Source organism: Telmatherina bonti (genome assembly GCF_933228915.1).
Source record: "Telmatherina bonti genome assembly, chromosome: 11".
NCBI lineage: Eukaryota > Metazoa > Chordata > Actinopteri > Atheriniformes > Telmatherinidae > Telmatherina > Telmatherina bonti.
The window spans coordinates 36,245,921-36,273,862 of NC_136629.1; the positions used below are offsets into that span (position 1 = coordinate 36,245,921).

Genomic DNA, 27,942 nt, shown 5'->3' on the forward strand with positions numbered 1-27,942 from the left:
AAACAGGAAACCAGAACTAAAGTCGAAACACATCATGACACATACGTGTACGCCATATACGCCATGTGTGTAGTAATCCTGATCATACTAACTATGTTTGAAGCCAGAAAGATAAAACAAGTTTTCCTTGTTTGTTTACTTTTTCATAAGAAACTCCAGACAGCTGAAAGAAAGCTACAATAATGCAGCTCAAACTTTTAAACAGGTCAGCTGTTTTTGTCATGTTTCATGATGTTTTTTTTTGTTATTTATCTCAAAATACTGAATAATAGAGGGGGGGGGGGGGGTGCTTTTGACTGACAGGTGTCAGAGATGCAAGAAGGCAAAGTGTAGCACAACTAGAGCTGCACAATTAATAATAAATAAATAATAAATAATAATAAATCTCATTTTCAAATGGCAACGATTAAAAAAACAAAACAAAACACGAATGTACCGCATTTCGAACTGGGACATCACCTGCATCAAAACAAGCGCTCCCAACAAATGACAACGGCGGATCCTTTCACCACGTGACGCAGATGCTGGCTGGTAGGAAAAAATTTGGCGACTTTCTCGCTAAATCTGGCGACTTTCCAAACCCCCTTGGCGCCTTTTCTTTGTTAAAAGCGACTAGCGACAAATCTAGCAACTTTTACTGGAGTTACTGGAGACGTTTCTGGTGTTTTGGCGACTGACTTGAAAGCACATATTGTTTAGCAGTGACTGTAAGGAAGGAGCAGCGGGAGCCTCTCCCCATCATAAAGCACTCCCAGCCGTTAATGTCAAATGTTAATTGTCAGAATATCAAATTTAACCAAAGGACTGTGTGTGAAATTTCTAGCTTCAGGTCCAAACCTCCTGTTGTTCATATTTTAAGAAACATACCTCTCATCACCTTGTGCACAGAAAAATATTGTTAAAAAATGTTACTATTAAAATTATTGCAAGGTTGTCCGTGTAAGAGAAGACGAGAGACATTTATTGTTTTTATGTTCAGTGTCAGCTCTTGCAAAGTGGATGTGTCAGTAATACGTGCAATAAATATTTATATTGGAAAAAAATCGTGAGAGAATCGTGATCTCAATTCTAAGCAAAAAAAATCGTGATTTTCATTTTATCCAGAATTGTGCAGCCTCAAGCACAACCGTAGTTTTAAGCCGGCTAACAGCACGCCTTAGCTTTAACCAGCCTAGCTCTGTTTGCCTCCATTAGCTCCAGGTTAGCCCGATTAGCTCTTAGCTACAACTGCGCTGAAGTTTGATGGGTGTCAATTATCTACTCGCTCAATCCCCCCCTCAGCTCCACCTCCTTGTCCATTTCCTGGAGCAATCCATGATGGCAACAACGGGAGTCGAGCTTTAACTCACCTCTTCAGAAACCTACAAGGGGCATCAGACTCTGTCCATCTTTATTCAGTCTAGATTGTTTTAATACTTGGCACAAACTTTTAAACATTTCTCTTGCAGTGACTGTTAAGAAATGCCTACAAATCTGAAGAAAAACCCGTCAAATCCAGCTCCAAAACTTGGACATTCCAACTGGGAAGTGAGATTTTTAGCAGAGGTGTTGGACAGGAATGGACTTTAACTCGGTGCACCAATAGAAAAAACATCTATTATCATCACGTCTAACTTCTCAGCGGTAAATAAAAAGGAAACCATTACTTAGAAGCAACAATGAAGCGCACACACAAGTGGTAAGTTAATAGAAGACGCAGGTGCACCGAGGTCAGGACTGCGTGACCTCATATCCTCACTGCCCAAGGTGGACTACTGACAGACGGCCAAGAACACGAGGACACGCACACACGCGCACCAAAATACACACATACCAGAATGTTATCAATATGCAGGCACTGAAAGCGGGGGCCATGGCCTTAAGACATTCACTCAACATGCAATAAGCAATCCCAAACAAACAAGAGAACTGGATAGTGAGAAACAAAATGATAGACCAGGAATGTCTGAAAGAGAAGGTAACCTAGAACCACTCGGTGTCAATCTCCCCGTAAAACGATAGAGGTTGGAAAAAAGACGGAACGAGCAGAGAGGAGAAGAAAAGCAGCAGACGTATAGAGAAGCTTTAATAGACCAGGAACTGGCTAAAAGACGAGTGAAAGGGCTCCAGTCAAAACACTCTGCTGCCCTCTTGAACTTTCCATTCTGCAGCGAACAGCTCCCGATGTACGAGACCGAGGAAAAGAGACAGCAGTCGATAACCTGCCTCTCTTTCAGGCAGCTGGCAGGACTGAAACATGGCTCTCTCTACAGCTGGATCTCTGCACAATGAAAGTTCAACTTCTTCAGCTCTTAGCACGTAAACTTCCCCAGGTGCTTTCAGATGCCAAACGTTTGCTACAAGCTTTGCAAAATCCTGCTTTAAATAAGTCTGATGCGACGTAGAACGGGAAACGTGAGGCGAAATAACAGTCTGGAGGAAGTTAATGGCATAGAAAGAGGGAAAGTATGGGGTGACATGTTGATAGGTGGGAGAGAAGGAGGGAGGGGATGAATAAAGGAGGAGGGAGACAAGGATGAAGAATGTGGTGAAACAACAGATCCCTTGTTCCTGTTGAAAGAGCTGCCTCGTCACTTTGAGGGGGGGGTTGTGAGGGTGGGGGGTGCTGCAGCTACAAATAAGTACCCCTCCACAAGGAGGGGTCTTACAGGACTTGGCCTGCAAATGTCACCAAACTTAGCCTCAAATAGTGCAAATGACGGTGATTTTACAGGAAAGAACCAAAAAAAAACCAAAAACAAAAAAAAAAAAAAACCATGAAGATTTCATTAAAAAACTAAATCTAGTGCAGAAAAACAGAAGTAAAGAGATCTTACTCGTCAAGCTCGTCCTCCTCGTTTTGAGAGGTGTCGGCGTATAAGTACTTGCTCATGTCGACCGGCCGTACACCTTTCCTCTGCCTGGGTTTGGGGGGTTCTGGGTCAGGCTGGGGATCCGTGTCCAGGTCGGGCTCGTCGAAGGGGTTCCCAGGAGGCGAGCGCGTCTCCGGTTCGTCCGGCTCATTGAACGGATTTGAGTCGTCGTGGTCGTAGTAGGAGTCATCGTTAACGTGCAGCCGAAAGGCCGGCTGGGTGGACGGCTCTGTTTGACAAGAGGCAACAACACCGACTGCATGAACAACTCCACTAGACGAGACAAGAGCTTTGTTAGCTTGTCATCTCTGTAAGCGGAGAGCGAGTCAGCGGAGGGGAAAGACAATAAATGTGACGGCAGTCTGTCTTAGGAAGTAGCTAAGCATCATGTACGTAACTGCCTGTTTGACTGCTCATTGCTTTTACTGCAGCTGCCAATAGAAACGAGACTTGCAGCTTTAGCATCCATATTTCTATACAAGCATAATAAACTCAGTCTTTTTATTGTTCACGTGGAACAAGCAACATAAAACTGGACAAAACCAATCAAAGGCACATCCTAAAGCACCACCATGTTTGAAAAGGAGCAGGAAGATGAAAACCCGGTTATATCGGCCCCTTTCATAAAACATAACACACTTCTAAGCAAAAAAAAGTCTGGTAGATGCTTAATGTTGAATGGTTTTCCAGTTTACATACATACTGTGTGCATCATTAACATCATTAAAGATCAGAATCCAGATGCTTCTAGTAGTCCTGAGGACTCGACTCGTGACTTGTGGAGACAGCGCCTTTTCTGCAGGAGCCCCCAAACTCTGGAACAGTCCCCCTCTTTCGGTGAGGTCTGCTGGGACTTCAAGTGGTTTTAAATCTCTTTAGAAAACTTATCTTTTTATGTTGGCTTTTAGCTCTGGAGAGCAGGACCACTAAGTCTTTTCTGTCTTATTAACTATGTTGTTGTCTTTATTTTAGTGCTTTTAATGTTGATTTATTTAATTTTACCTGTACAGCACTTTGGTTACTTTGAGGTATGTGAAAGTGCTCTACAAATAAAGTTTTGATTTGATTTGATGTATTTTAACATAAAGCTCTCATAAAAGAAAACCCCAGAAAAACAAGTCAACTAATGTTTTCAAAATAGTTTACCAGAATAATCTACACAATAAGTTACATATTTAACGTTCAGGTGGAATTAACAGAAACTAAAAAACGTTCATGCTAAATGCTAACCCTGCAGGAGCAAAAACATGATCCTGAGCCTGGATGTTGTTCTGCCTGCTCTCTGGAACCAACCCAGGTTAAGTAGGAGAAAACAATACAGAAATAAACAAATGGACCTTCTATGTCTTATATTTTATTATTTAACAGACCAGGAGTTAAATGTGGTGAAGTAAACTATTTAGGCAATATAATCAGAAATGATTTATGTGATGATGTCCACAGGCGGTGACGTACACTGTACGCACAAGGAAATATTCTGGCTTGCAAGTTTAATATGTGTACAGATGATGTGAAAATAGTCCTTTTTTAGAGCATATTCTACTCCATGTTATGCTGCTTATTTATGGTGCAATACTAGTAAAGCTAAAATGAAAAAAGCTTCAGGTGGCATTTCATTTCATGACGCTTTTAGAATATTGTTGTTACTTCCAAGATGGAGGAGTGAAAGTCAGATGCTTGTCTCAAATAACCTTCCTACCTTTCTGTGCTGAGGAATTCCATGGACAGATTTATGTGTCGATTAATGGAGTCAAAAAGTGTAATTGTAATGGTTATGACTGAGGCAAAATTAAGTGACACAAGGTATTTCTCATGTTTTTGGAAGCACTGGAATGAATGTCGGTCTTTTTTTTATAATTAAGTGTGTGTATATATAGGCTATGTGTCATGAATGTGAATTTTGTATAATTTTATAATGTATTTATATATTATATTTATAATGTATTAATTTGTATAATTTTCTGTAATTTTGTAAATACATGAATGCTTTTTTTTTCTTATTAATTGCTGATATGGACCGATGTGTCTGAAATAAAGATTAAAGTAAAGTAAGTATTGATAAATGTTTCCCAAATCAGATAAACTGTTTAATGAACCTAAGAGCTGGAAGACATGCAAAAGACATCTGACAGAGTGGAAAGTCTGGAAAAACAAAACAAAAATATAAAACAAAAGAGAAAAACTAGAAAAATAACGTGCCGTACTGTTGAAAGCATGTGTTGGGAATTGATCATGATGCTACATGTGTGTCAGGTTTGCTGCTGTATGATCTGATCCCTGCAGGCACAAAGAACTTAAGAGTTCCTCACTTTGACTCCTGATTTCTGCCATTCAGACGGGAATTGTTGACTTCTTTAGGATCTGCTCAGTTTTTAAAACTGTGATGCAGCCGAGCAGCAGACGTCCAACAATATTACCCGTGTGGTGAAAAACCCTTTCTAGAGCCTGATAAAACACGTGAAGAATGCAGCTATCTAATCCAATCCACTTTATTTATAAAAGCACATTTTTAAAAACAAAATTTGGCAACACAAACTCAAATATCACAAAATAAAAATAGCATGAAATAGTTAAAATATCCTTATATGAAAATGTGAATGAATATGTAAATATGTCATTAAAATAATAAAAACAGGCAAAACAATGAAAAATAAATAAATACCCAATAAAATAATTAAAAGGAGAAATAAAAGAAATAAAAGACACAGAGGACCACACAACTCACACAGTGTTAAAAGAATAAAATTGAGCTTTTAGACGACTATCTAATGAGAAAAGTCAAGAGAAAGTCAAATCAATGTCACCTGCAAAGGTTTTGGTGCATTTTAGGTCAATTCTGACACAAAAAGCAGATTATCCCAAAGTTTTTGTGACCAGTGGACATCTGTGAGGGTTAAAGCTAAGATTAAAGACTAGAGACATCTAAAAAACAAACAAACATGCTACCAGGTAGATGCTTCATGTGTGTGGGAGCATGTCATTTAAAAACAAATGATCCAGACGGACACACCTGGCCGCTCAGGTGGGCAGACAAAAATATTGGTTTAGCCACCTGAAGCCTGTTTTAGATGAGAACAATTCTTCTTAGATCAAAGCTAAAACCCGTCGAAACGACTAAAACTGTTCTTTAGATGTCGACAGAGCTGCACCTACCGTCCTCATCCGGATCACCAAACGGGTTGAGGTGGTTGGGATGAAGGTCGTCATCCGGATCATCGAAGGGATTGGTGCTCATGACCGGAGCCTGATCCTGATCTTCGTCCTCCAGGAAGTTCAGCTTGTTAATCAGTTCTGGACCAAGAAAAAACCCGTTTAAATGGACGGCAAACCACAAGATGAATGAAGGAAAACAGAACAACACAAACCCAAAACCTGCACTTGAAGTGAACCGTGAGCAGAAAGAAACTTCTCCGCGTTCCTCGGCCACCTCAGCGCTCGTCGCTGTATGTGCAACGGTGGCATTCTGGGAAAATTTGTGCAGTATAGAGGGTTACCGTGGGAGACGGCAAAAGAAAAAGCACGGAGTTGCTATGGATATCCCGGCTGGAGAGGGTAAAACGTGTTCACTTTATCTTCATCATACTCCCTGTAGCTCAATTGCATGCTGCCAGGGTGTGGGTCAACCTCAAAAGAGAGTAAATTTGTGTGAAGCAGATGCCAAGAAATGCTGCTGAGAGCCTTGTGAAACTCTGAATGAGGAAGAAAAATGCTACGAGTGTATGGCTGTCGGTCTATATGCGGTGTGGCTGTGTGAAGCGGTGGAAGCTGATAAGAGAGGCAGAACTTCTCCTCCTGACAACACAGTAACTGCAGGAGGGAAATGTATTTACATCTGTTTGTGAGTCTGCTTGTAGGTTTGTAACTGGCAACCAAAAATGCCAGAGGAGTAACGAGAAATTAGCCTATTTATTGTTTCCCAGAGGTTTGATTAAAGCGCCATAAAATGCAAAATTTAATGAATCCACTTAACCCTTAAAACTCTGCTACATGACCAATGCTGCGTCATCGCCAGCCGGTCACTGAGTACAGAATTCAGGATCTGGAAATGTTGGCTTCTTTTGGATCGTTCGTTGCTGCTGCGTCTCAGCTCCTTTTTCTGGTCTACAGAAATCTTCTGTAAAGTTCGTTAAAATAATTTATTGCCATATTATTATTATTATTATTATTATTATTATTATTATTATTACTGCATTACTCCATCACTATAATTGATTATTGTAAACTTATAGATTAAGACATAGAATGAAGACATATTGCATAAACTGGGTATTTCTATTATTATTGATTGTTGATATAATTGTTGCTATTGTTATTATTATTATTGTTATTATTATTAATATTATTATTAATACTAATAGTAACTGAAAGCAAAGACTTGAGAGAATTTAAGTTTTTTTTGTTTTGTTTTTATGGTTTTATGTACTGAAACATTAATTTTATATCATTTCAGCCTGGTCATCGGAAAACTGACAGGAGGGGTGGGAAATATTATCGAAAAAATCAAATATTTAATTTTTTTGCTTCACGATTTTAAATTAAATTGTTTTTTTTTTAAATTGATTTTCTTTTCCAAATAAATACAAATAATTCAATCTAAAATTTTTGTCATTTTTATTATTTTTATTGATCTTTTTACTTGTCTCCTTGGGCATTATAGCAGCAGAATGATGGTCTGGCTACTGGGTTGTTTTTTTCAGACTGAAATCAAGACAAATGACAAGCAAAAAAAGTGAAATTGATTTTTTTTCGGGTTTAGTCTAAAAAGAAAAAAAAAATCAGCAATATCGAAGAATCACGTGAAATGCAATTTAAATCGAATCGGACCTAAAAAAAAAATTCGGAATTAAATCGGGACAAAAGCATATCGTCACAGCCTTAATTGATACTGTCCTGAAAAACATATTTGCATGGTAAATCTGCTTAAATGGGTCGAGGTTTTACATGTGTTTTACACTGAAATAAAAAAAAAACAGGCCGATCAAAAGTAGCAAGAAATATCTCAGAGTTTTAAGGGTTAATTTTGTTTTTGAAAGAAAACATAATGTTGTTTGTACTCCAAAATCTTCTCATAATTTGCTGCGGGAGGATTTATCAGATGATAAACCTATGTTGGTTCACTTGCAACTGCAGTAAAAGAAACATGAAAGTCATGATGCCATAAAAAAATGGGATGAACACCAACTGATGTGTTCACAGCACTGTATACAGCACATCACATGACCACGACACGATCACAACACCAATGTAAAGGAGGATCGGGGGGATTGGTGTTGGGGTGGGGTCGAACCAAAACGGGAAGAACGCTTGGAAAAAATATTACCATCAAATAAAAAACACAAATCGGAGAAGTAAACGATGGGGCAGAGGTCACACAGTGTTCACGAGTCAATGAAAGGCGAGGAACACAGGATGATGGGGCGTGGTGGGGGGGGTGGAAAATAGGTGAAAAAAGACCTTGGGAGGAAGCAGCAGGCTTAGCTGTTGCTTTTCGTGCTCGCTTTGGAACATCATCATCATCATCATCCCCATGTAAGCAGCTGAGGGCATTCAACTGGTTTACTATCTCTGCAAATGACAGGTGCATACAGGAAGGGAGGGAGGAAGAAGAGCAGTGAACAAAGAAAAATCACACCCAATGCAGAACATCCTCGCACAGCTGGACCACAAACACTCAGCTTAGAAAAGAGAGTTGCTCATTCTGCCATATATTCTGGCTAAATGTGGCATCTGCCGGCATGTTGAGTCCACTACGGGCAGAACTCTGAAACTTCCCAATCAGGATTAATAAAGATTAATAACAGAATTATTAAAAGGAAGGTAAATGGAAATAAAGCAAGCGTGCTTTGGTTAGCTCTGTCCTGTTTGGTTTATACGTTTTAGTATTGACACACACACACACACACAGTCGTATTGAGGTTTAAATATTTACATACTGCATATAACAGACAAAAGATCGCATATCATTTCCAGAGAATGCATTGGTGGCCTCTGGCGGCTCAGTGGTTTGTTGTGTAGGTAGCAGTCATGGAGGAATATGATCGTAGTGAGTTTTGGCAGCCTGGCCCAGCCTTTGATTTAAAGATGTGCGCTAGTGAAGCGTCGCTGTAGGCGCTCAATGCATATACATATAAATGAGAGCAAGCGCAGGGAAGGGGAAAGAAAGGGGAGAAAGCATGAAGCTTAACGTGAAGAGGTGCAGCTTTTGAAAAGTTGGATTAGGCCAAGCAGGAAGCGGTGGCGCCCATACATCGGACCAAGGAGGAGAGTTTTCCAGACCCAACCCAAATAAAGACAAGGCGGAAGACGGGGGGGGGGGGGGGGGGGGGTAATGAAAGAAACCTTGAAGCTGGCGGAACGTGGTGAATAAAGAACATGAATTTACAAATTCTGGTTTATTTCACACGACAAAGAAAGATGAGGAAAGAAGCCAAGTTGACGTCCCACATGAAGCTTTGCTGTGGGTGAAGTTAAGGCTAAAGAGTGTTACCAGTTAATCCAATATGCTGTTAACTGGTTTAACAGACCTGTAACTGAGACTATTGGTCCATTCACATTAGGATAGTCCGCTTGACTCGGTCCGGTTGGGGACTCGGCTCAGTTGTAGGGGGGTGTATCCATGCGAACAGAGATCGTGTTCACGCTGCACTTTGGTCAAACCAGCCAAACCATTAGAATAATACATCCCCATTCCCACCAGAGGTGGCGCTGCACTAGTATTTAGCTAAAAATGAGGACAAGACCGCGTGAAGAAGAAAACAGTTTCCTCCACCTGCCAGATAAACATGGAGACCAAACTATGGCTGTTTTGGGTTTTTATTGTGTCTTATGCAAGTATACTGCAGAAATCCACTGCAACAATGGACGCAGTATGAACACCAGACGAGGCAGAGGACCCTTAACGCCATCGCTATGGATTTACCCACAATGCAATGCTACGCTACATGCAGGAAAGGACTTGTTTTGTAGTCCGCTTCCTGTATTTTTTTATTTGTTTTGTTTTTCTTTTGTGTGTCTTGTCCAGCATTTGTGTTCTGCTGAGCAAATTTAATTTGCCAAGAGAAGCTTTATAGACATAATGATCCTCTTGACTTTCTGAGTTTTTATTTCTATATTTATTCTGCGTTATTGTTTGCATTGTAGAGTTTGTACTGCAGGACACGGCCACGATCCCCAGACCGCACCTGCTTCCTGTATTTGTTGGCCTGCGTTTGTAGGCGGACCGAGTCTGCTTCTTTGGTCCAAATTAGAATTCGTTTGGCTCGTTCACTTTTCCCCAAACGAAGGGGATCAAAAAAGCTGATGTGAACCGACGTCTTTAACACGATGAAGAGTTGCTGATCCATACATGTGTCACCTATAGAAGCATATTAATCGTTTCCCCAACATTCTACCTGTGATCTTGGCAGCCTTCTCCTCTTGGTTAACCCGGTTCTCCTCGTCCTCCTCGTTCTCCTCCTCAAAGTCATCCAGGTTGCCGATGTCGGCCTGCTTCATGCTCATCAGGCTGGCCAGGCTCTGCATGTCTTCATCACTGGAACACACCAGCACCTCATGTTCATACGCAGCAGGACCACCGTAACTACAAGCCTGTATATTTATAACAGGACGAAAACATGAACGCCTCAACTTCACTCGCAGTATTTTCCTTTCTGCATCATTTCCTTGCATGCTCCCCCCTCCGTCCCTTCATCCCACCGCTCCATCATAACCGCTGTATTCTCCCCTCTTTCCTCTTTGTGCCTGGTGTTTCCCAGGCCCCGTGGGCTCATTTAAACTGATGTGATGGAGTTTGTTTGTGTGTGGCCGACATCATTCCCCGAAGGGTTAACAAGGGTTACGCGCCATCGACCTGCCATCCACGCCACAACAAAGGCCTCGCTGCTTTGCTCTTGCTCATTGTGTGCTGGTGTGCTGCTGCTATCATGCAACGATGAATAACAAGATGGCAAAGTCACTGATGAACGTTGGTGGTTTAAAGATTTAGCTGAGTGAAAACATGTGTGCTTTAAATTAAGCTGATAACGAAACGAAGAGTAAGGAGCTGGAAAATCTTTCTTTCATTGTCAAAAGATAAATTATAACTGAGACTTTACTGATGGTCTAATCCCAACAATCACAATGTTAATACTGGGACTTTTAAAAATGTATACTGAGAAATAAACACGAAAAAGAGATCAAGAAGTTAATTTTTGGTGTTATGACTACATTATTTCACCTTAATGTTTATATTAATGTTATATTTTTAGCTTCAAATTTTTGCAATTTTTCAATTGCAAATGAATAAATAAATAAAAATTCCATTAGGAATTAATATTATTCCTTTGTTCCTATAATGACTGAGTTAATTCTGATCAGCAGGTAACCAATCAGATATGAATTAATTATGCTCAGTTTAAAAAGGTAAAAAAGTAGAAATTAACCATTTCTGTACTGAAGGAATTAAAATATGTCTATGTGAAGAACCAGAGGTGTGATTTCATCTGGATTATAGCATGACATCACTACATCTGTCCCGGTTGTTCTCCGTATGTTCATGTGAATTGCCGCCTCCCCCCTCCTCTCGGAAGCCTCTGTCCTCCCCCTCTGTAGAAGGCTCCGGAAAGCGAGCAATGGCAGTGCTTATTTTTTTAAGCAAAGTAGTGAAAAATGGAACAAAAAGTTCACCTGAGGACAACCAGGATCCACTGTTGCTCCCTAAAGAAACAGCAGTTGTTGCCGAAGATGTTTCCAGATTAAGAAATGAACAGAACGGGGTAACGGCGGTCTTTTAGTGTGGAGAGACGTGTGGGAGGTAAAGGACTACAGCTTGACTGCTGCTCTTCTTCTGCTGGACAGGTAAGTAGCAGCATCATCGTTATGAGTTACTTCAACATATCCTACTGAACGGTGATATTATTTTGAACTTTGCGCGTTCATTTGCAGGCGGATCAGGCGTATCGCGTGGCGTGGTTTAGATAGAGGAGGCGTGGCTTATGAAACACTTTGAATTGGTCTACAGCGGCAATTCTGGCCCTCACATCTGCCTCAGACTCTGACCAAACAAGTAGACCGGTGCAGAGCTTCACATCAAAATATGAACAAGTTTACTAATTACCTCTTGATTTGAGTCAAGTGTTATGCAGCAGGGAAACTCCTGATACTTACAGAACTGCAGCCCTCAAGGGCCAGAGTCAGTGCCTAGCCTACAGGCAGTCCACAACATCGTTGAAACCGTGTCATTTTTTGCCGCTTTAAAGCCACAACAGCTAATTCTACAGCTGTCTTGCATCCTGCCTCGTCTCTCAGCTTTCTCCAACCAGTAAAAGTCAGTCCAAAGTTGACTCGTATCTCTTTCTCTGATTTCTTTTCGATGCTTTTCCTGATAATCAGCCACGGCGCAAGCAAAACGGCCTGTCACATGATGTCCCGGCAGGAAAAAGTAAGCTGTGAAGTTCAGATCCTCTGCCTCGGTAAGCTGCATGGTTATGACGTCTCCAGGAATATACATAATAAACACCAGTGCGGCATCAAAACAAGTCCGTTTTGGATGTCACAATCTTACACCGAGTAGCTTTAAAGTTTTATATTTCTGTTGTTAAAGCTGCTTAACAGTCACATCTTGAATACTGAATTTTCCTGACTATAAGTCGCTCTGGAGTATAAGTCACACTCGGGCAAAACTGCATAATTAGGTAGAAAAAAAGTGGCACTGGAGTATAAGTCTAATTTTTTGCAGGTAATTTATTTTGCAAACTACTTGACCAAAAACAGTCATCTTGGAAGGCAAGTTATGAATGAATGAATAAATGAAAAATACTTTATTAATTATAATTAATGAGGTTAAATAATTATAATTAAATTTTGTCATTAATAAAAGAATTGATAACAGGCTGAATATGTGTAAAATATGCTAACACTAAGAAGGTTATTCAGCTACACGAATAAAAAACATGAACAGAAAAGGTGTCCAGTGTTTATGAAACGGTTTTATGTAACTATAACCTAAAGAACAAAACAAGTGTACCTTTACTGTAATTAATAACACGTAATCTCACTTCACATCACTAAATATGTTGAATTCTTCGTCCTCTGTGTCACTTCTGAATAACTCCGCGTGGAGACGTAACTGAACCGTTGGCAAGCTTCTCCACGCTGCACGTTGTTCAATCACCCACTGACGAACTCGTTCTTCTAGCTGTGGCCATCTAGCTTTAAACCTGCAATTAGATTTTTTTTTTCTTTGTCGCAGTAAGAGTAGCCTCCGCTTTGCGCCAGTCACTAACAAGTTTCTCATTTACTGCTGCTCGATTACCGTTTTTGGCTGCAAATTTTTACTACTTGCAGCTTGTCGTCTGCAGAATATGATTTTCTTTTGGGGGGCATTTGTGTTCAGTTGTCTTTCTAAGTTAATGTGTACTGTTTAAATTTGTAATTGTTAAGAAGTAGGATATATCAGTGCGTAAGTCTAGAGTGCCCACTTGTTGCGGTCTGAAATTACATTTATTTTTTCATGTATAAGCTGCTCTGGAGTATAAGTCGCAGGAACAGCTAACTTATGAAAAAAAGTGCGACTTATAGTCCGGAAAATATGGTACACAAACAATTTACCTCTGTGGAAAAGTAGCTCAAATTCACCAAAGCAACGAACGTCAACAGCAGCTTTTGGCCGTTTCAACATGCACTTACACGTCACTGTTTTTAGAACATGCAAAACAACGGAGCTTTGGAGCTTATATAGAACAATTAGCTGATTTGGGTGTTCAAATAAAAATCATTTTGTAGCTTAAAAGCTTTGATTTTATCCAAGTTCAGTCAGAAAAGTGTGTTTACATGCATTTCAAAAGTCTAGTCTCTATTTTTGTGGGGGTTTTTTAAACTACAGCAACAACTACGTTATCTCTAAACCTTTCTACCAAACTTACGTGGCTTTTCCCTCTCGGAGGAAGATGCAGGAGAGAGAGAACTGCAACGTGGCCGACACCACCTTCTTTGACAGAGGCTTAAACTTTAGTTTGACATCGGTCTGTGTGGGCATCGGACTGGCATATTGTTTCATGTTTATACTGCTGGTAGCCAACGCCTTCCTCCTTCCTGATGGAGACTCCTATAGGCGAGAAAGAGAAACAAACCATTATGTATAGACGAATAAATGATCTCCAAACAGAGACCTTTAGGGTATTTAGGATAAACTGAATCTGTTTTAGGAGCATACGGTCACTATTTGTTGGCAAAGAGACTCCTTCCTGTGTTTGGCATTGTGAATTCTGTTGTAAAACCCCTCCTTATATTTCCCATCAAAGATCCATTTATGTACTTTTTTTTTTTATCATTTTACAGAGATGTGCTCTGGGCCAGTGGATGGCAGTCAAATTGGAATTTGGGAATATGCCACAGACCAGGTGATAAGCGTTACGGAATCAGTGACATTGGCCTGTGTGTTTATGTGCACGCAAGCCGCTCAAAGACCTGCGTGTTAAGAATAAAAACTGCCAGAAAGCCTTTTCACAGACTGCAAGATATGGAAACCAAACAGTTGGGGATGTCCCAGCCTTTTGTCTGCCCTCCCTCCAACAAAAACTGATGGGTTTTGTCTGCTGCAAGACGGGCAATGGAAGCACCATGCTGTCAGTGAATATCAGCCTGGTTCACCACCTTGCTGTGTTGATACGACTGACATACAATGCCCACATTTTCTGTTGTGCTGCCTCCTCTTCTAACAGATTCTGTTTTTGTGATGGGAAACTGCCATATGTCCACAGTTAAATGGTTCCTTTTCATTTGCATGGGGAAAAGGGACTGATATTAGGATGGAAACCAACGTTTACAAAGCATGTGGAATGAAAGCAGCAGGCAGTTGTATGGCATAGGTTTTGTCTTTTAATGTTTGATTTCACTGCTTCTCCCCTTTTGTCTCGATTTCACCGCACTGATGTAAAAAATGGCATAAAACTGCACATTCTGGGTTTATACCACAGTAACACGTCTACTTGTCTCCGCTGTGAATCGAGCCTTGAGGATTCATCCTCTCATGTGCGCCATACCGAACAAAGCACAGCAGCTAGCTCTCTCTGACGCTACACCAGCTTGAGAGCACGTGTACATATACACGTATGCACCGGTGTGTACGCCAGATAAACCGATAGAAGCTCTTTACATTTCCCCTTTCTCGATGTCTTCACATATAAAAACATCGTCACCTCAGACACTTTGGCTCTGTGGGGAAAACTCAATCTTAGGCTTATCACTGAGGACTGCAGGGTATTCAGTCACACACACACACACACACACACGCTCACGCACACACACACACTTTGTGTCAGTACAGAATAAAAGTGACTATTAAAGCTCCAAACAGAAACATGCAGTCAGCTGCTTTCTATTAGCTGGACTACCTGTTATGAACGGATTTGTCTGTAAAGTGCCCTGAGATGACATTTGATGTGAAATGGAGCGATACAAATAAATCTGAATTAAATTAAATTAGAAATCAATAACATCCTAATCAATAACTGTGAATAAATGTTAATTTCACAGTGATCAGGCTACATTTATATTAACTCACTATGGTTGCAAATAGCCACAAAGTGGTGCAATTTATAATAGAAACATGCAGTTAGCGTGTACACATTATATTCTTGTGCAACAAACTGTTTTTTATCATGTGAAGCATGTTCTGTTTGTCATGTATGAAAAGTGCTTTATAAATAAAATTTGATCGATTGATTACGTTGTGTTACCAGCCAAAATAAATGTATTAATCTGAGAAAGAGCTCCGGTGGCCTGAGAAGAGACTTTATTTGTCTTTCCGACTGGTTTTTATCCGTCCGAAGCTGCATTTCCATTCCCACTAGAATTACACAAATCCTAAATTTCACAATAAAATACTGGTGATGGAAACACCTACGTTTCAAAAACCTCTCAAATATCCCTGAAAAGTTTTTATGCTCTCATGAGGTGGTTTTCCAGACGTGTCGAGGCAGAAGTATATAGGAAAGCATAAAACAAACTATTTTTTCACATTTACAAGTTAATGCGCTGCAGTATTTATGGATGGAAGAGGAAATCTTATGTATAATTGAAAAGGAAAAATAAAACCAGCATCTTTGACAGCAAATAACAGCAAAATTAAGAGTTTTACTAGAAATTTGTAAGAAATGAGAGAAAAGCTTCAAAAAATGGTGAAAAAAACCCTTAAAATGAAATAGTTTTCCATCTTTTTGTATCTCCATCCCCATGAAAGCAGAATCTGGAGGGGACAAGATTTTAATAAAATGATTGCTAATGGGCTTAATACCATTCAACCACAATACCTGCATGTCAAAATTGCCAAAATTTTAGAAATAGTGCTTTTATTTTGCAAAAATCTGTAATTGCAACGTAGATATTGAGAATTTAATCAGTCAATCCTCATCGTGCTGTCAAGCTAACTTCATCTCAAACAATCTGCATGTGACTTTGTTGTTCAGTTGAGTGAAATAATGACACGCTTTCCTTTGTTTTGTTGCCGACGTCTTCGCTGCTTTGGTCACATGTGCAAACAGCGTTAAACATGAGCTCTATGTCTCTGAGAAGAGAAACGTACCTCTTCCTGCCCCAAACAAAACAAGATGACTCTTAAAAGTCAAGTCCTGTGCCGACTAATCGATTAGTCCTGCACATCTGTAGCTGAAGCTGTAACTAAATTCCATTTATTGTGGTCGGAAACAGACAGGAAAATGAACAATCTGGAAGAACAGAATGTTGAATAATGATGAGCAAGTCATCATGTTTCACTCCGTTTTGTTTTTTGATCATATATTTCTACTTTCGCACCTTTTCATTTGTTTTTGTTGTTCTTTTTCATGAACGAAAGAAATAAAACTTACATACAGATGAAGTTGTGTCTAAACACTACGCCTGTGACGATGTGCTTTTGTCCCGATTCAATTTAATTCCGATTTTTTTGGGTGCCGATTTGATTTAAATTGCAATTCTCACAATCCTTTAATACTGCTGATTTTTGTAGATTAATAACAAAAAAATAAAAATGTATAAAACTTTTTTTTGGCTTGTCATTTCTATTGATTTCAGATAGGAAAAAACAACACAGTAGCCATTCTGATGTTGTAATGCCCAGGAAAACAAGTGAAAAGATCAACAAAAACAATAAAAATTACAAAAATTTGACAATGGATTAATTTTATTTATTTGAAACAAAAGAAAATTGATTAAACAAAAAATTCATTTTAGAATTGTGAAGCAAAAAATCCTGATATTCGATTTTTTTTGTTTCAATTTTCCCACCCCTACTAAACACAAAATAAAATGAGATATTCAGAGAAAGCCCAAAACACCCTGGAAATCCGACAAGGCCATTTCACGGAGAAAATAATGGTTTGGTTGTCGTTATTGTATCAAATAAGACGATAATATTGTGTTTGTTGGTGCAAATTGACTTTTTTCTCAACATGAAGCCTTAAAAAATGGAAAAACTGATGTCAACTCAGTAATTTTTTAAATAAAGACTTAATTCTTTCACTAGTTTTTTTTTTTTTTTTTTTAAATAAAAATAAATAATGGAAATAAGAGAACGGAATCGTGGGGAAACTTAGAATAAAGATGTTAAAACCTGAAACTGGACTGAACCTGTTTTAATCCTGTCCTTCTGTTTTAGCTTTCCCCAACCTTCTACACCCTCCATCTTTCCCCATCTTCACCTCCTCCTCTCTGCCTCTCTCCCTGCTCCAACCAATCGTTAACAGAAAAGAAGAAACCATCCAAGTCACTAGCAAGACCACTTGACATTTCGTGCTGACATTTGAGCCGGGTCGCTTTGACTTGGGAACATAATGACGTATCACTGCAACGCTGCCAACCCCAGATTGTCCACAGAGCAGCCCATCACAAGAGCATGATGGGAGAAAGAAAAAAAAAAAACACTCCCCTTCCTCCTCTTATCTCCCTGCAGATTACACCCTGGCTATTATACTAAGCTAATAGTGCATGTAGATACTTTATGAATGAATTTGCCAAATGCACCAAACACTTAAGGAGAAGGGATTTAGTAAAAGGAGAATAAGGAGAAAGGAGGGGGAGGGAAGGGTCTTGGAAAATAGGAAATACTTAAGGATATGCAAATACTCCGGCAAAAGAATAGAATAACCATTTCAACAGATTTGAGTAATGGCAGCAAACAATGGAAATCTGCTCTATTTCCCTGGATGCAACTTGTCAATCACAGTGTGTCTGAGAGAAGGTATAGAAGGGGGGGTGACCAGGATTAGGGTGACTGGGACGACGTGACAATGTGTAAAATGAAAAAGAAGGACAATACAGAAGTTTAATTTATTACAGAGAGGATAGGACTATCAATATATGCTTTCTTTTTCTGAGCCTGGAGGAAGGTAAAATACCTGCACGTATGTGAAGAAAGACAAGAGAGAGAAGGTAAAGACTGAGAAAGGGAGGGGTGATGGCTGGATGCTGCGCCCTAGCTGCAACTCTTCACAACTGCAGTTTATTATTCAACGCTTTACCTGTGACTTACTATCGTTTATCACACAAATAAAGTAAAGAAAAAATGGATAAAAGGTTGAAAAGTGAGAGAAACCAAAACTGACTGTTAAGCCTTTAAATAAAGACTCCTATTTAAGTGGGGTGGAGTAATGAGCTTTTTTGGGGGTTTTTTTCTTAGAGTACCAGTTCTGCCCCACTCTGCTGGTGCCAGCTGGCGTTAGATCGATCCACAGATGCTCCCCTGGTGGGGAGGCAGGGGTCAGGGCAGGAGGGGTGCCCAAGGGTCCTGCTGAATCCCTCTGCCCTAAAATGCCAATGGGACGGGCCAGAGGAAGGAGGGGTAGGCACCCCTTTTGTCACTGAGAGATGGATTAATTAGGCTGAGTGCTGAAAGAACCCAGCTTCTTTGTTAAGACCTGGTCTGGGATACACACACTGACTGCCGGGCAGTGTTGAAGCAAGACGAACAAAAAGACAAAGTGTCCAACGCCAATCAGCTAATGGCTTTTTAACACAGGTCACCAGTTACTTCATTTCCAATGATCGTCTCTTTAATGGGGAGATCCGAAAAGGGGACCAATAGCAACAGCTTCATACTCTTTCTAAAGGCATGTCTTGTGCGACTTGTGTTTGTTTTGAAGCTGAAGCAGCATGAAGCAGGTGTGGAGACGTCTGGTGATGTTTAGGATGTTGTTGACGCAGACGGGAGATAAAAAAACAAAACATGGCTTTGCTTCACGGAGATAATAAGTGATGAATCACTGTTTCCACATCAAGCAGATGATTATCCGAGTTAAGCCGCCACCAGAAAACAAAACAATGAAGAAGGTGGAAGAAGGGACAACTGAGGTCAACTGCGCCGCAACCTAACACACTTATTTACATGTGTTAAGTTTATAATACAGCATGGAAGTGACAAAGCACTTGTTTCTTATGTTTTATTTTTAACATATAGAATAATCAACCCCCCCACATCCAAAACCAGCTGGTTCTCTCTGAATTCAACAGTCAGCAGATTGGAGACCGGGGGGGGGGGGGGATTTACCCAGTTATATTCCTCTCTCCTCAAGGTCACAGTTATTGGAAATGGAGACATCCAATGTGCTCACATCTCTCTTTGAATCCACGCACAATGGAGTGATTCCTCTGTGTCAATTTGGCTTCCCCTGATAACTGATAAGGCGGCCCTTTTTACATACCATCTATGAATGCTACACTATCGACACTATAGACACACACACACACACACACACACAGATTAAGACCAATTTATTCATCTGCTTCTATTCTATGTAAGGATTTATTTTCCCCCAGCAATGTGTGTGTGTATTTTAAGAGCAACAATAGAAATAAAAGGCATGCTATACCATCTCTTTGGTTATGTGAATGACAGCAACAATAGTCTTGATAATGGAATGAACTGTGCAAATGGCTTTCATGTCCATTGTCACGCAGACACACACAAGGACCGAGTCTTTCTGTTGGATGAGAAGGAAAACACAACCACAGGTTTTTTTTTTCCACACTGGAGCCACATTGTGGACAAGGTTTAAAACAGAAATATCTTTCGCTGCTTTGCCCCGGGGATGTAAACAACTAAAATATGACAAAAGGCTGACAAACTGTCGGGGGAAAAGTGTGAGAAGAAAGTAAGGGCCGAGAGGAGAGAGCGATTAGTCGCAACAAGAGCGGGATTAGGCTTGTTTTAAAGGAGAGGATGGTGGATTTTAGCACCGTGTGTGCCACAACGTTGGATGAATATGGTTTAGAATGACAGTGAGCTGCAGACACATTGTCCTTTTTGTGTAAGAGACACTGAAAATGGATCAGACAGGCGTCTGATTACCAAGAAGAGGAACAATCAGGACAGGAATTTACTCATGAGACTAGAAAAGCTGACTCTGTTGTGATGTTTGAGCAAACGCACAACAATAGTTTTATTATATTACTATTAGCAGTAATCGCAGTTTGATGATCTGATGGCCTCTGTGTAGTCGGGGGATCAGTGGCTGTCAATCATTTTAAATGTCAGTGTAGATGCTCTAATTACACAAATGCTATGATTAACTTGTATTTTTGTTCATTTTCATATGAAAACTGTGATTATACTCGCCTCCTCCTCCTGGTCAAGAAACTATGAAGTAACCTCTGGAGGTAGGGCCGCTCGATTATGACAAGAATTATAATCACGATTATTTTGATTTGAATTGAAATCTCTTTAACACAATTATCCATTATTTTTAAACAACGCTGCGCGTCGTGGTTTTCTAGACTCCGTGTCGTGCATTATAACCGTCTAATGCACGGTTCCGAGTTGTTTAATCCGCTTTTACCGCTTATATAGGAACTATTTTACGTTGGCCTGGATGTACGTTTTATGCCAAACAACCGCTGTCAGGCTGCAGCGCATTTCTCTCATTCACCTGTTAAAAGACAGCTGATCTGAACCACCTGGTTAACGCGTTGCTATGGTAACGCCCCGTAACGGAGAGCTATTACAGTGTTTAACTCGCCGAACTATGTATAGGAAAATAATGCAGCCAGTTGTCGCTGACAATGGTATAAACTATGTTTAGGTGAACTTCCACAACCTACTGCAGTTATTCTACATGGACCTGCAGCCGGAGCCGACTGAGACTGGCCGCCTGGGAGTGCTTTAGGACGGGAGAGGCTCCCGCTGCTCCTTCCTTACAGTAACTGCAGAACAATATGTGCCTTCAAGTCAGTCGCCAAAACACCAGAAAAGTCTCTAATAACTCCAGTAAAAGCTGCTAGATTTGTCGCTTTTAACAATAAAAGTTGCCAGATTTAGCCAGAAAGTCGCCAAGTTGGCAACAGTGTCTGAATGAAAGCAAAGCGGCTGTGGGAGGAGTTTACAGCACAGCGCTGCAACGCCAGAGACGCTCGATTAGCAGCTGAAGACAGCAGGAGAGGAAACTGCAGAGAGAAAAATAATCACACCCATTTATTTTTATGATCGTTGAAAACCCAGATCATAACTGAGATTAAAATCCGATTAATTGTCCAGCCTTAACTGGAAGTTGATGGCTAAAAGAAACAAAATGACTCAATATTAAAGAGAAGCTTCTCAACAATCCATTTCATTCAAAAGTTTGGACAACCTGAAGGAAGCCAAGGATGAACGCTAGTCCAGACAAGAGTAATGGAACCGATCCTGTAAGCAACGCTGCCTATGAACCACGGCTGTATATTAAAAGATGGATGGCACCTCTGTGACGTCTCCTGTAAGTGTCTGAAGAGCTGAACTGAAACTCGGCTGGCTGTTTTCATCGTCCCCATCGTGAGCGTGGGGATGAAAGATTGATACACATTAAGCTCCAAGTAGCCAAGAGCTAACCCTAAGCTAACAGGGCTAACAAGCTAACGGAGGTTGGCAGGCTAAAATCCACAGGAGTGCAACATTGAATATCAGATAGCTGTCAATCAAAAGCATGCCCCTCTAATTATGCCAAATTTCAAGATTAACTCATCGATTACCAGCCATTGTTATAGCAGAGCGCCCCATACTGCCAGCATCACGACCATAGACTGTATATAAAGAGATGGACGGAGCCTCTGTGACGTCACCCAAAGGTTTCTGAAGAGCTGAATTGAAGCTCGGTGGGCGGTTCCTGCCATCGCCATGTTGGCAGCTTCATGTCCGTCGTCTCGCCCGGAAAATACAAATATGGGCAAAGAGGTGGAGCTGAGAGGGGGGCTGTGAGCATCATGGTGGATGATTGACATCGAGCGAACTCCGAGCTTTCTGTAGCTAAAAGCTAACCAAGCTAACCCCGAGAAAACGGGAGCTAACCAGCTAACGGAGGTAAGCGGGCTAAAGCTAAGTCACGTTGTTAACCGGCTAAAAACCGCTGTTGTTCTACGTTCTTCTTACTTGAAGCCGGAAATTGGTACCTGTCAATCAAAAGGACACGCCCCTAAATATGCCAAATTTTGAGATTAAATTACTTTAAAACAGGCAAGTTAGAAAACAATTCACTCTCCCCACAGTTGTCATGAAGGTAAACCTGACCTATTAAACCTAAAATGGATTTTTGAACCAGGCTGTAAACATGTTTATTTCTGCTGTGAAGTTGACCTTTTTAACATGGGAGTCTATGGGGATTTGTTCTGTTTTGGAGCCAGCCCCTAGTGGATGAAGGGGGAACTGCAATTGTATGCACTTCCGCATAGGCTTCACTTTTAACCGCCAGAGGTTGCCGCTTGATCACGACCCACAGAATATGGCTTTCTGGGACTACAAATACGGAGGGACGATCTGGCCAGGTGAGTGTGTCAAAACGTGTTCAGGGCGCGCACTCCGAGTACATTTACAACCCCTTGGGTGCATGCTAGGAGGACACAAGCACCTGACCAAATCAGCTTTCCATATACAGACACCACAAAAGTTGTCTTCAGATGTCTTTTTGCACCTTTGGCATTGAACATTCAGATTAGAAAAGACATCAAAAGACGTCTTTGGTGGCCACTGAGTTATAACGTCTAAACAGATAAGTTTTATAAAAAGAAAATCAACCCCCTTCTGAGTTGTCATGAAGGTAAACCTGACCTATTAAACCTAAAATGTTTTATGTAGCAGGCTGTAAACATGTTCATTTCAGCTGCGAAGTTGGTCTTTTTTACATGGAAGCCTGGACATTGACTCCCGTTTTGGTGCTTCTGCACAGGCTTCACCTTTAACCACCAGATCTGTAATCTGTATTCATCAACATGCAATTTGCTAGGAAAATGAAAAGACACACATGTGGAACAACGTAAAGTATATCGATGTTGTCACCATGGAGATACAGAGTTATGTTTATTAGCTATATAAGCTGCCCAGTTAGGTTTACATAATGTATAAGCAGAAATCACGGCTTGAGGAAGGATATAGAATGTCCATAAACAAGCACATACAAAAAGTGAATTTACAATCTAAGTTTTCTATGGGATGACATCAGGAAAAATGTGTGCAAACATTGGGTCTGAAACCAACTACAGCTGATGATTAGTGTGTTAGCTCACTGTGTGATCAAAGTAAGAGACGCACGTCTCAATTCTGAAAGGTGAAAATGAGATTTCCTCCTAAAAGAAGCAAATAATAAGAGAAAATCCTCATTTCTGACAGTCTGGAACCTTTTTGCATTTGACTTTTTTTTACATATAAATGACAAAAAGATGAATTGGCAAGCAAAGGTCCGATGATTTTGCTGCGGTTGATTCATTGTTTCAGTTTTACAGATCACTGACGTTTGCCACTTATATTCAGCTTTTCTAACTAGTCGGCATAGCAGCTCAAAAGCAAAACTGTTTCGACACCAATCTGGTTTCTTACGTCTTCTCTTTCTCCATTTCTGTCTCCTCCATCCTCCCTCTCTTTTTCTTCTTATCAGTGTGTCCAGGGTGCCCTTCTCTTTTCTACTCTCCAGGTCTTTCTTTTGGGTGGCCCTCAGTGCCCCCCCTCCACACACACACACACACTCTCAGACCCAGAGCATGCACTTCAGACGGGGGGCTAATGGGAAAATAAATTACCAGCAGGCAAAAGCCCTGGCTCTGCACTTCTGCTGGAAAGAGAAAGGGACACAGGGGGGCTTGCAATGAAGGGAGGTGGTCAAGAAAAGGAAAGAGAGAAGGGTAAAATAAGACGAGAGAAAAACAGAGGCTGCTGCCAAGGAGACTGGCAGAAAGAAGTCAAGAAAGGGGGGGAAAGATGGAGAAAATGAGGACGACGGTACAAGGCGGAGAGGACGGCCATGAGGAGGAGGGTGAAAGAGGAAGAGATAGGTTGAAGGGATTAACTAGAGTTCATTCCTGGTCTATGAAGTGTCTGCTCATCACTTTTTCTGCCATTTTACCATCTCCGGCCATCATAGAGGCCTATAATGGCCAATAACATCACCACACACACACACACACACACGACCACTAAGCCAATACCCCCCAGCTACCATATCTGGGATTGATTACTCCGTGTGCATGAAGCAGCAGTTCAGATATCAAGCCAGCAGATTCACCATGGCGGCAGGCATCTTCGATGGTACTGGCACCCGCGTGTGTCCGCACATGTATGAAGTCAGATTAGAGTGTATGAAAAGAGTGAATTAGGTGAGGTGTCAGTCCAGTCAAGGCTTATATAAACACTCCAAAACAAAACTGTTTGCTCGGATTTAACCGAGGTTTCCCAGTGTAAAATACTGCACTAATTTATGTCGGAGAGCTAGCGGAACGTTATTTAACCCTGAACGATGTGAAGAGGAACTTCTTGCTTCTTAAAGGCAAGGCATGTTTATTTGTATAGCACCTTTCATGTAGAAGACAATTCAAAGTGCTTTACATGAAACATTAAAAGCATTACAGAAAAAAAGCATAAAAGAAAATACTAATAGGAAAATCACAATAAAATCATAAATTATATTAAAATAATTAAAAGCAGAATTAAGTAAAAGTTACTGTGCAGATTTCATGCATAGGCGCAGGAGAAAAGAAATGTTTTTAACCTGGATTTAAAAGTTTCTACATTTGGTGAGAGTTTAATCTCCACTGGCAGATTATTCCACTTGTTTACAGCGTAACGGCTAAATGCTGCTTCTCCATGTTTGGTCTGGTCTCTCGTCTGGACTCTTTGGTCTGGACTAGTTGACCAGAGTATTTGGATCGAAGAGCTCTGCTTGGTTTATATTCTCTGAACGTATCACAGATGTATTCTGGTCCTGAACCATTCTGGGATTTGTAAACAACCAGCAGGGTTTTGAAATCTATCCTGTGACTGACTGGAAACCAGTGTAAAGATGTTAAAACTGGTGTGATGTGTTCAGACCTCTTAGTTCTAGTTAAGTTGTAGCAGCAGCATTCTGGATGAGCTGCAGATGTTTAAAAACACCATGACAGAAGATGCACACTGGTTTCAGAACAGTCAAAAAGAACTTGTTTACATGTGTACGGGAGCATAAATGGATACAGTAGATGTGACAGGTGGGTCGGCTACATGAGGGTTACGTCTTACTGGCTGTTTCTGGAATCATAACAACAAAGAACAAAAACATCCAGCCGTTTGTTTTCTTTCTTCTCCGCACGTGGCTTTAAACAACAAAAGGTCCATTTTATATATAAACATGAAGCAGTTCCCACTTTGGTCTATCACAGAATCACACAGAAAATGACGTTTTCTACGACCAACCGCAGTATGTCAAGCTCCACCATTCAGTAGTACAAACAGATGGGTCCCAAAGCAGGAGAACACCTACAATAAGTAGGGATGCTATCAGTATCGGCTCAATACCATGTGTGTGTACTCGTACTTGGTATCAATAAAAGTGTACCAATACCACACTAGTCAAGCCAGTGCAGATGTGTTTGATGACATGCTTCGGACGTGTTTTAAAAGAAAGAAATGCCTTGAATGTTAAAATGTGATATTTTTTGTTACACTAAAAGCGAGATCTTTGTTTCAAAGCCACACATTTATAGTTGTATTTAGGTAAAATGTGCCAAATCTAAATAAAACTTGTTGAAATTGTTAGATCTGTAATGTTATTATATTTGTGTTGGTGAGGTAACTTCAGAAAGGATGGGTCATTTATTACAACCTAATGAAATCTGACACAGTTATAACAGCAATGATAACCATAGTCACAATAATTTTCACATAAACAGATTTGGTATTGGCAAATATCGATATCTGAACTTCCAAAAAGTGGATCGGTGCGTCCCTTACAATAAGGATATTCAGGCACCCATACCAGTTGATGCCATTGGAAAAGCAAAACCCAGTATGTCCATTCTGTCCTGAACTGGACCTCTTGTTGGAAATGAGGCATTAGTGGTCCAACTCTGCACATTGGTTCAAGTTCAAAATGAATCTACTGGATGGGACCAAATTATGAGATTTATTGCCTGCTGAAATGGAAATGAAAGGTTGTCAAAAAAATAATTGTTTGTGTCTTTATACCAAAAGGTTTATATAAAAAGGTAATAAGTAATTTTCTGTTAAAATGTTTTTGTTTTTGTTTTTGTTTTTTTACCTACCGCAGTAGAGCAATGGAAAAGTGCCGATACTGCCCTATCACGTTTAAGTTTTGCTCTGGGATAACAAGGATTTTAAGAAGCTCTCAGGGTTTGCCTGATAAATCAGACCAGGACATCTTTATTTAACAGATAAACGATGATTTCCAGATGAAAAAAATGACAGGAATGTTTTCTTTTTAAATTGTGGGAGTCATTTCGTGTCATTCTCACATTCAGGATCTGTTTGTTTTAGCAGTTTTTGGCAGGCTGCGGAGATCTGACAGAGCTATGATAGGGCTCTAATCCAGAGCAAAGCTGATTTGCTTAAGGGGAAGGGGAGGGGTTAAGATGGCCTCTGACAAGAAACAATTGCCCCAAGTGAGAGTCTGCCTCTCTCCCACCCTGCTCCATGACAAAGGTGTACTCTCCATGCTAAGTGACAAATCTGGGGAGACAAAGAGCATTAGCAGGGTGATGCTCTGCTCCAGTGCTTCTGATTGTGGCCAACTCAAAGAGAATCTAATATGGATTTTGAAAAAAGGAGAGGCAGAGATTAGAATGAAAGAGAAACAATGAACACCTTCTACCAAGGGGGAATTAGTGGAGGGATTGGATAAGGAGCCAGTGTGCCTTAGTGTGTGTGCATGCGTGTGTGTGTGTGTGGTTGTTCTGTTAATTTTTTATTTCCGAAAGGGAACAATGGGGTACCCAATTTTTATTTATGTGCATTTACATGTGAGAAAAAGGCAAAGCGGTGACAGCATGCGGCGGATCGGCCTTTAACGATCTTTGTCTGACTTTGAGGTGGCGAAACAGGAGGGCAACCTGCAATTTAAAAAGCCGTAGAAGAGTCAAAACCGATAGGCATGAAGGGGGTCAAGGGTCACATGACTGCTTCTGACTGCGTCCTCTGCCGTGTCTCCGCGACGCCGATGTATTCCTGACTCTGGATTCTCAGAGAGCGGCAGTGAAAACAGATTTATGTCCCAAACAGAGCGTGGTTAAGGATCAGCCTAACTTTCAGTGGCTGGCTTAGCGTCGGCATCAGAGCACATCACAAGACCCTATTCATTGTCACTTAGCAGAACAGCCGCCTCGGTTTGCCAGTAACTGTGTGTGTCTGCGTGTTTGGTGCCTTAAAAGTTCACATACAAACAGACAATCGCACGTACTCACTGTGAGCGGATTTAGAGACGATAATCTCACACACAAGTTTACCCAAAGTTAATCACGGATGCCTCGCCGCTGCCACTGCATACACATCACAGCTATCTACCTGGTGCGTGTACCGCCCACTCGGACCCGGTGGGTCAAGCTTGTGGATAAACAGGGGATTTGCAGGGGCCAGTGTTTGGCGGGGCCACACAGGCCTGTCTACATCGCGAGCAGCCATCTTAAGTCGCACAGAGGAAAAATAAATAACCGAGATGGAGAGATAATAACTGTTCCGCTGACGTTGCCCGATTGCGTCTCACGTCCCACCAGAATGGCCTGACCACCCATCATCGCCATGTAACACATGACACCAAAAACAAGGCGAGATGCGGGGGGAAGACAAGGAGGAAAAGTCGGATTAGAGTCACCAGGGCAGGTGACAGCATGTGAAGCC

General features: G+C 40.9%; 1 protein-coding gene across 1 annotated transcript in view; it reads right to left on the reverse strand.

Annotated features, from left to right (window-relative positions):
- ehbp1 (EH domain binding protein 1) overlaps window positions 1-27,942 on the reverse strand; it is a 201,048-nt gene that overhangs the window by 130,049 nt on the left and 43,057 nt on the right. Inside the window, exons 6-9 of the mRNA XM_079249296.1 lie at window positions 13,754-13,935; window positions 10,244-10,383; window positions 6,006-6,143; window positions 2,817-3,081 (exon numbers count right to left, since the gene is read on the reverse strand). Coding sequence (XP_079105422.1) covers window positions 2,817-3,081; window positions 6,006-6,143; window positions 10,244-10,383; window positions 13,754-13,935 — 725 coding nt within the window. The remainder of the gene's footprint in view (window positions 1-2,816; window positions 3,082-6,005; window positions 6,144-10,243; window positions 10,384-13,753; window positions 13,936-27,942) is intronic.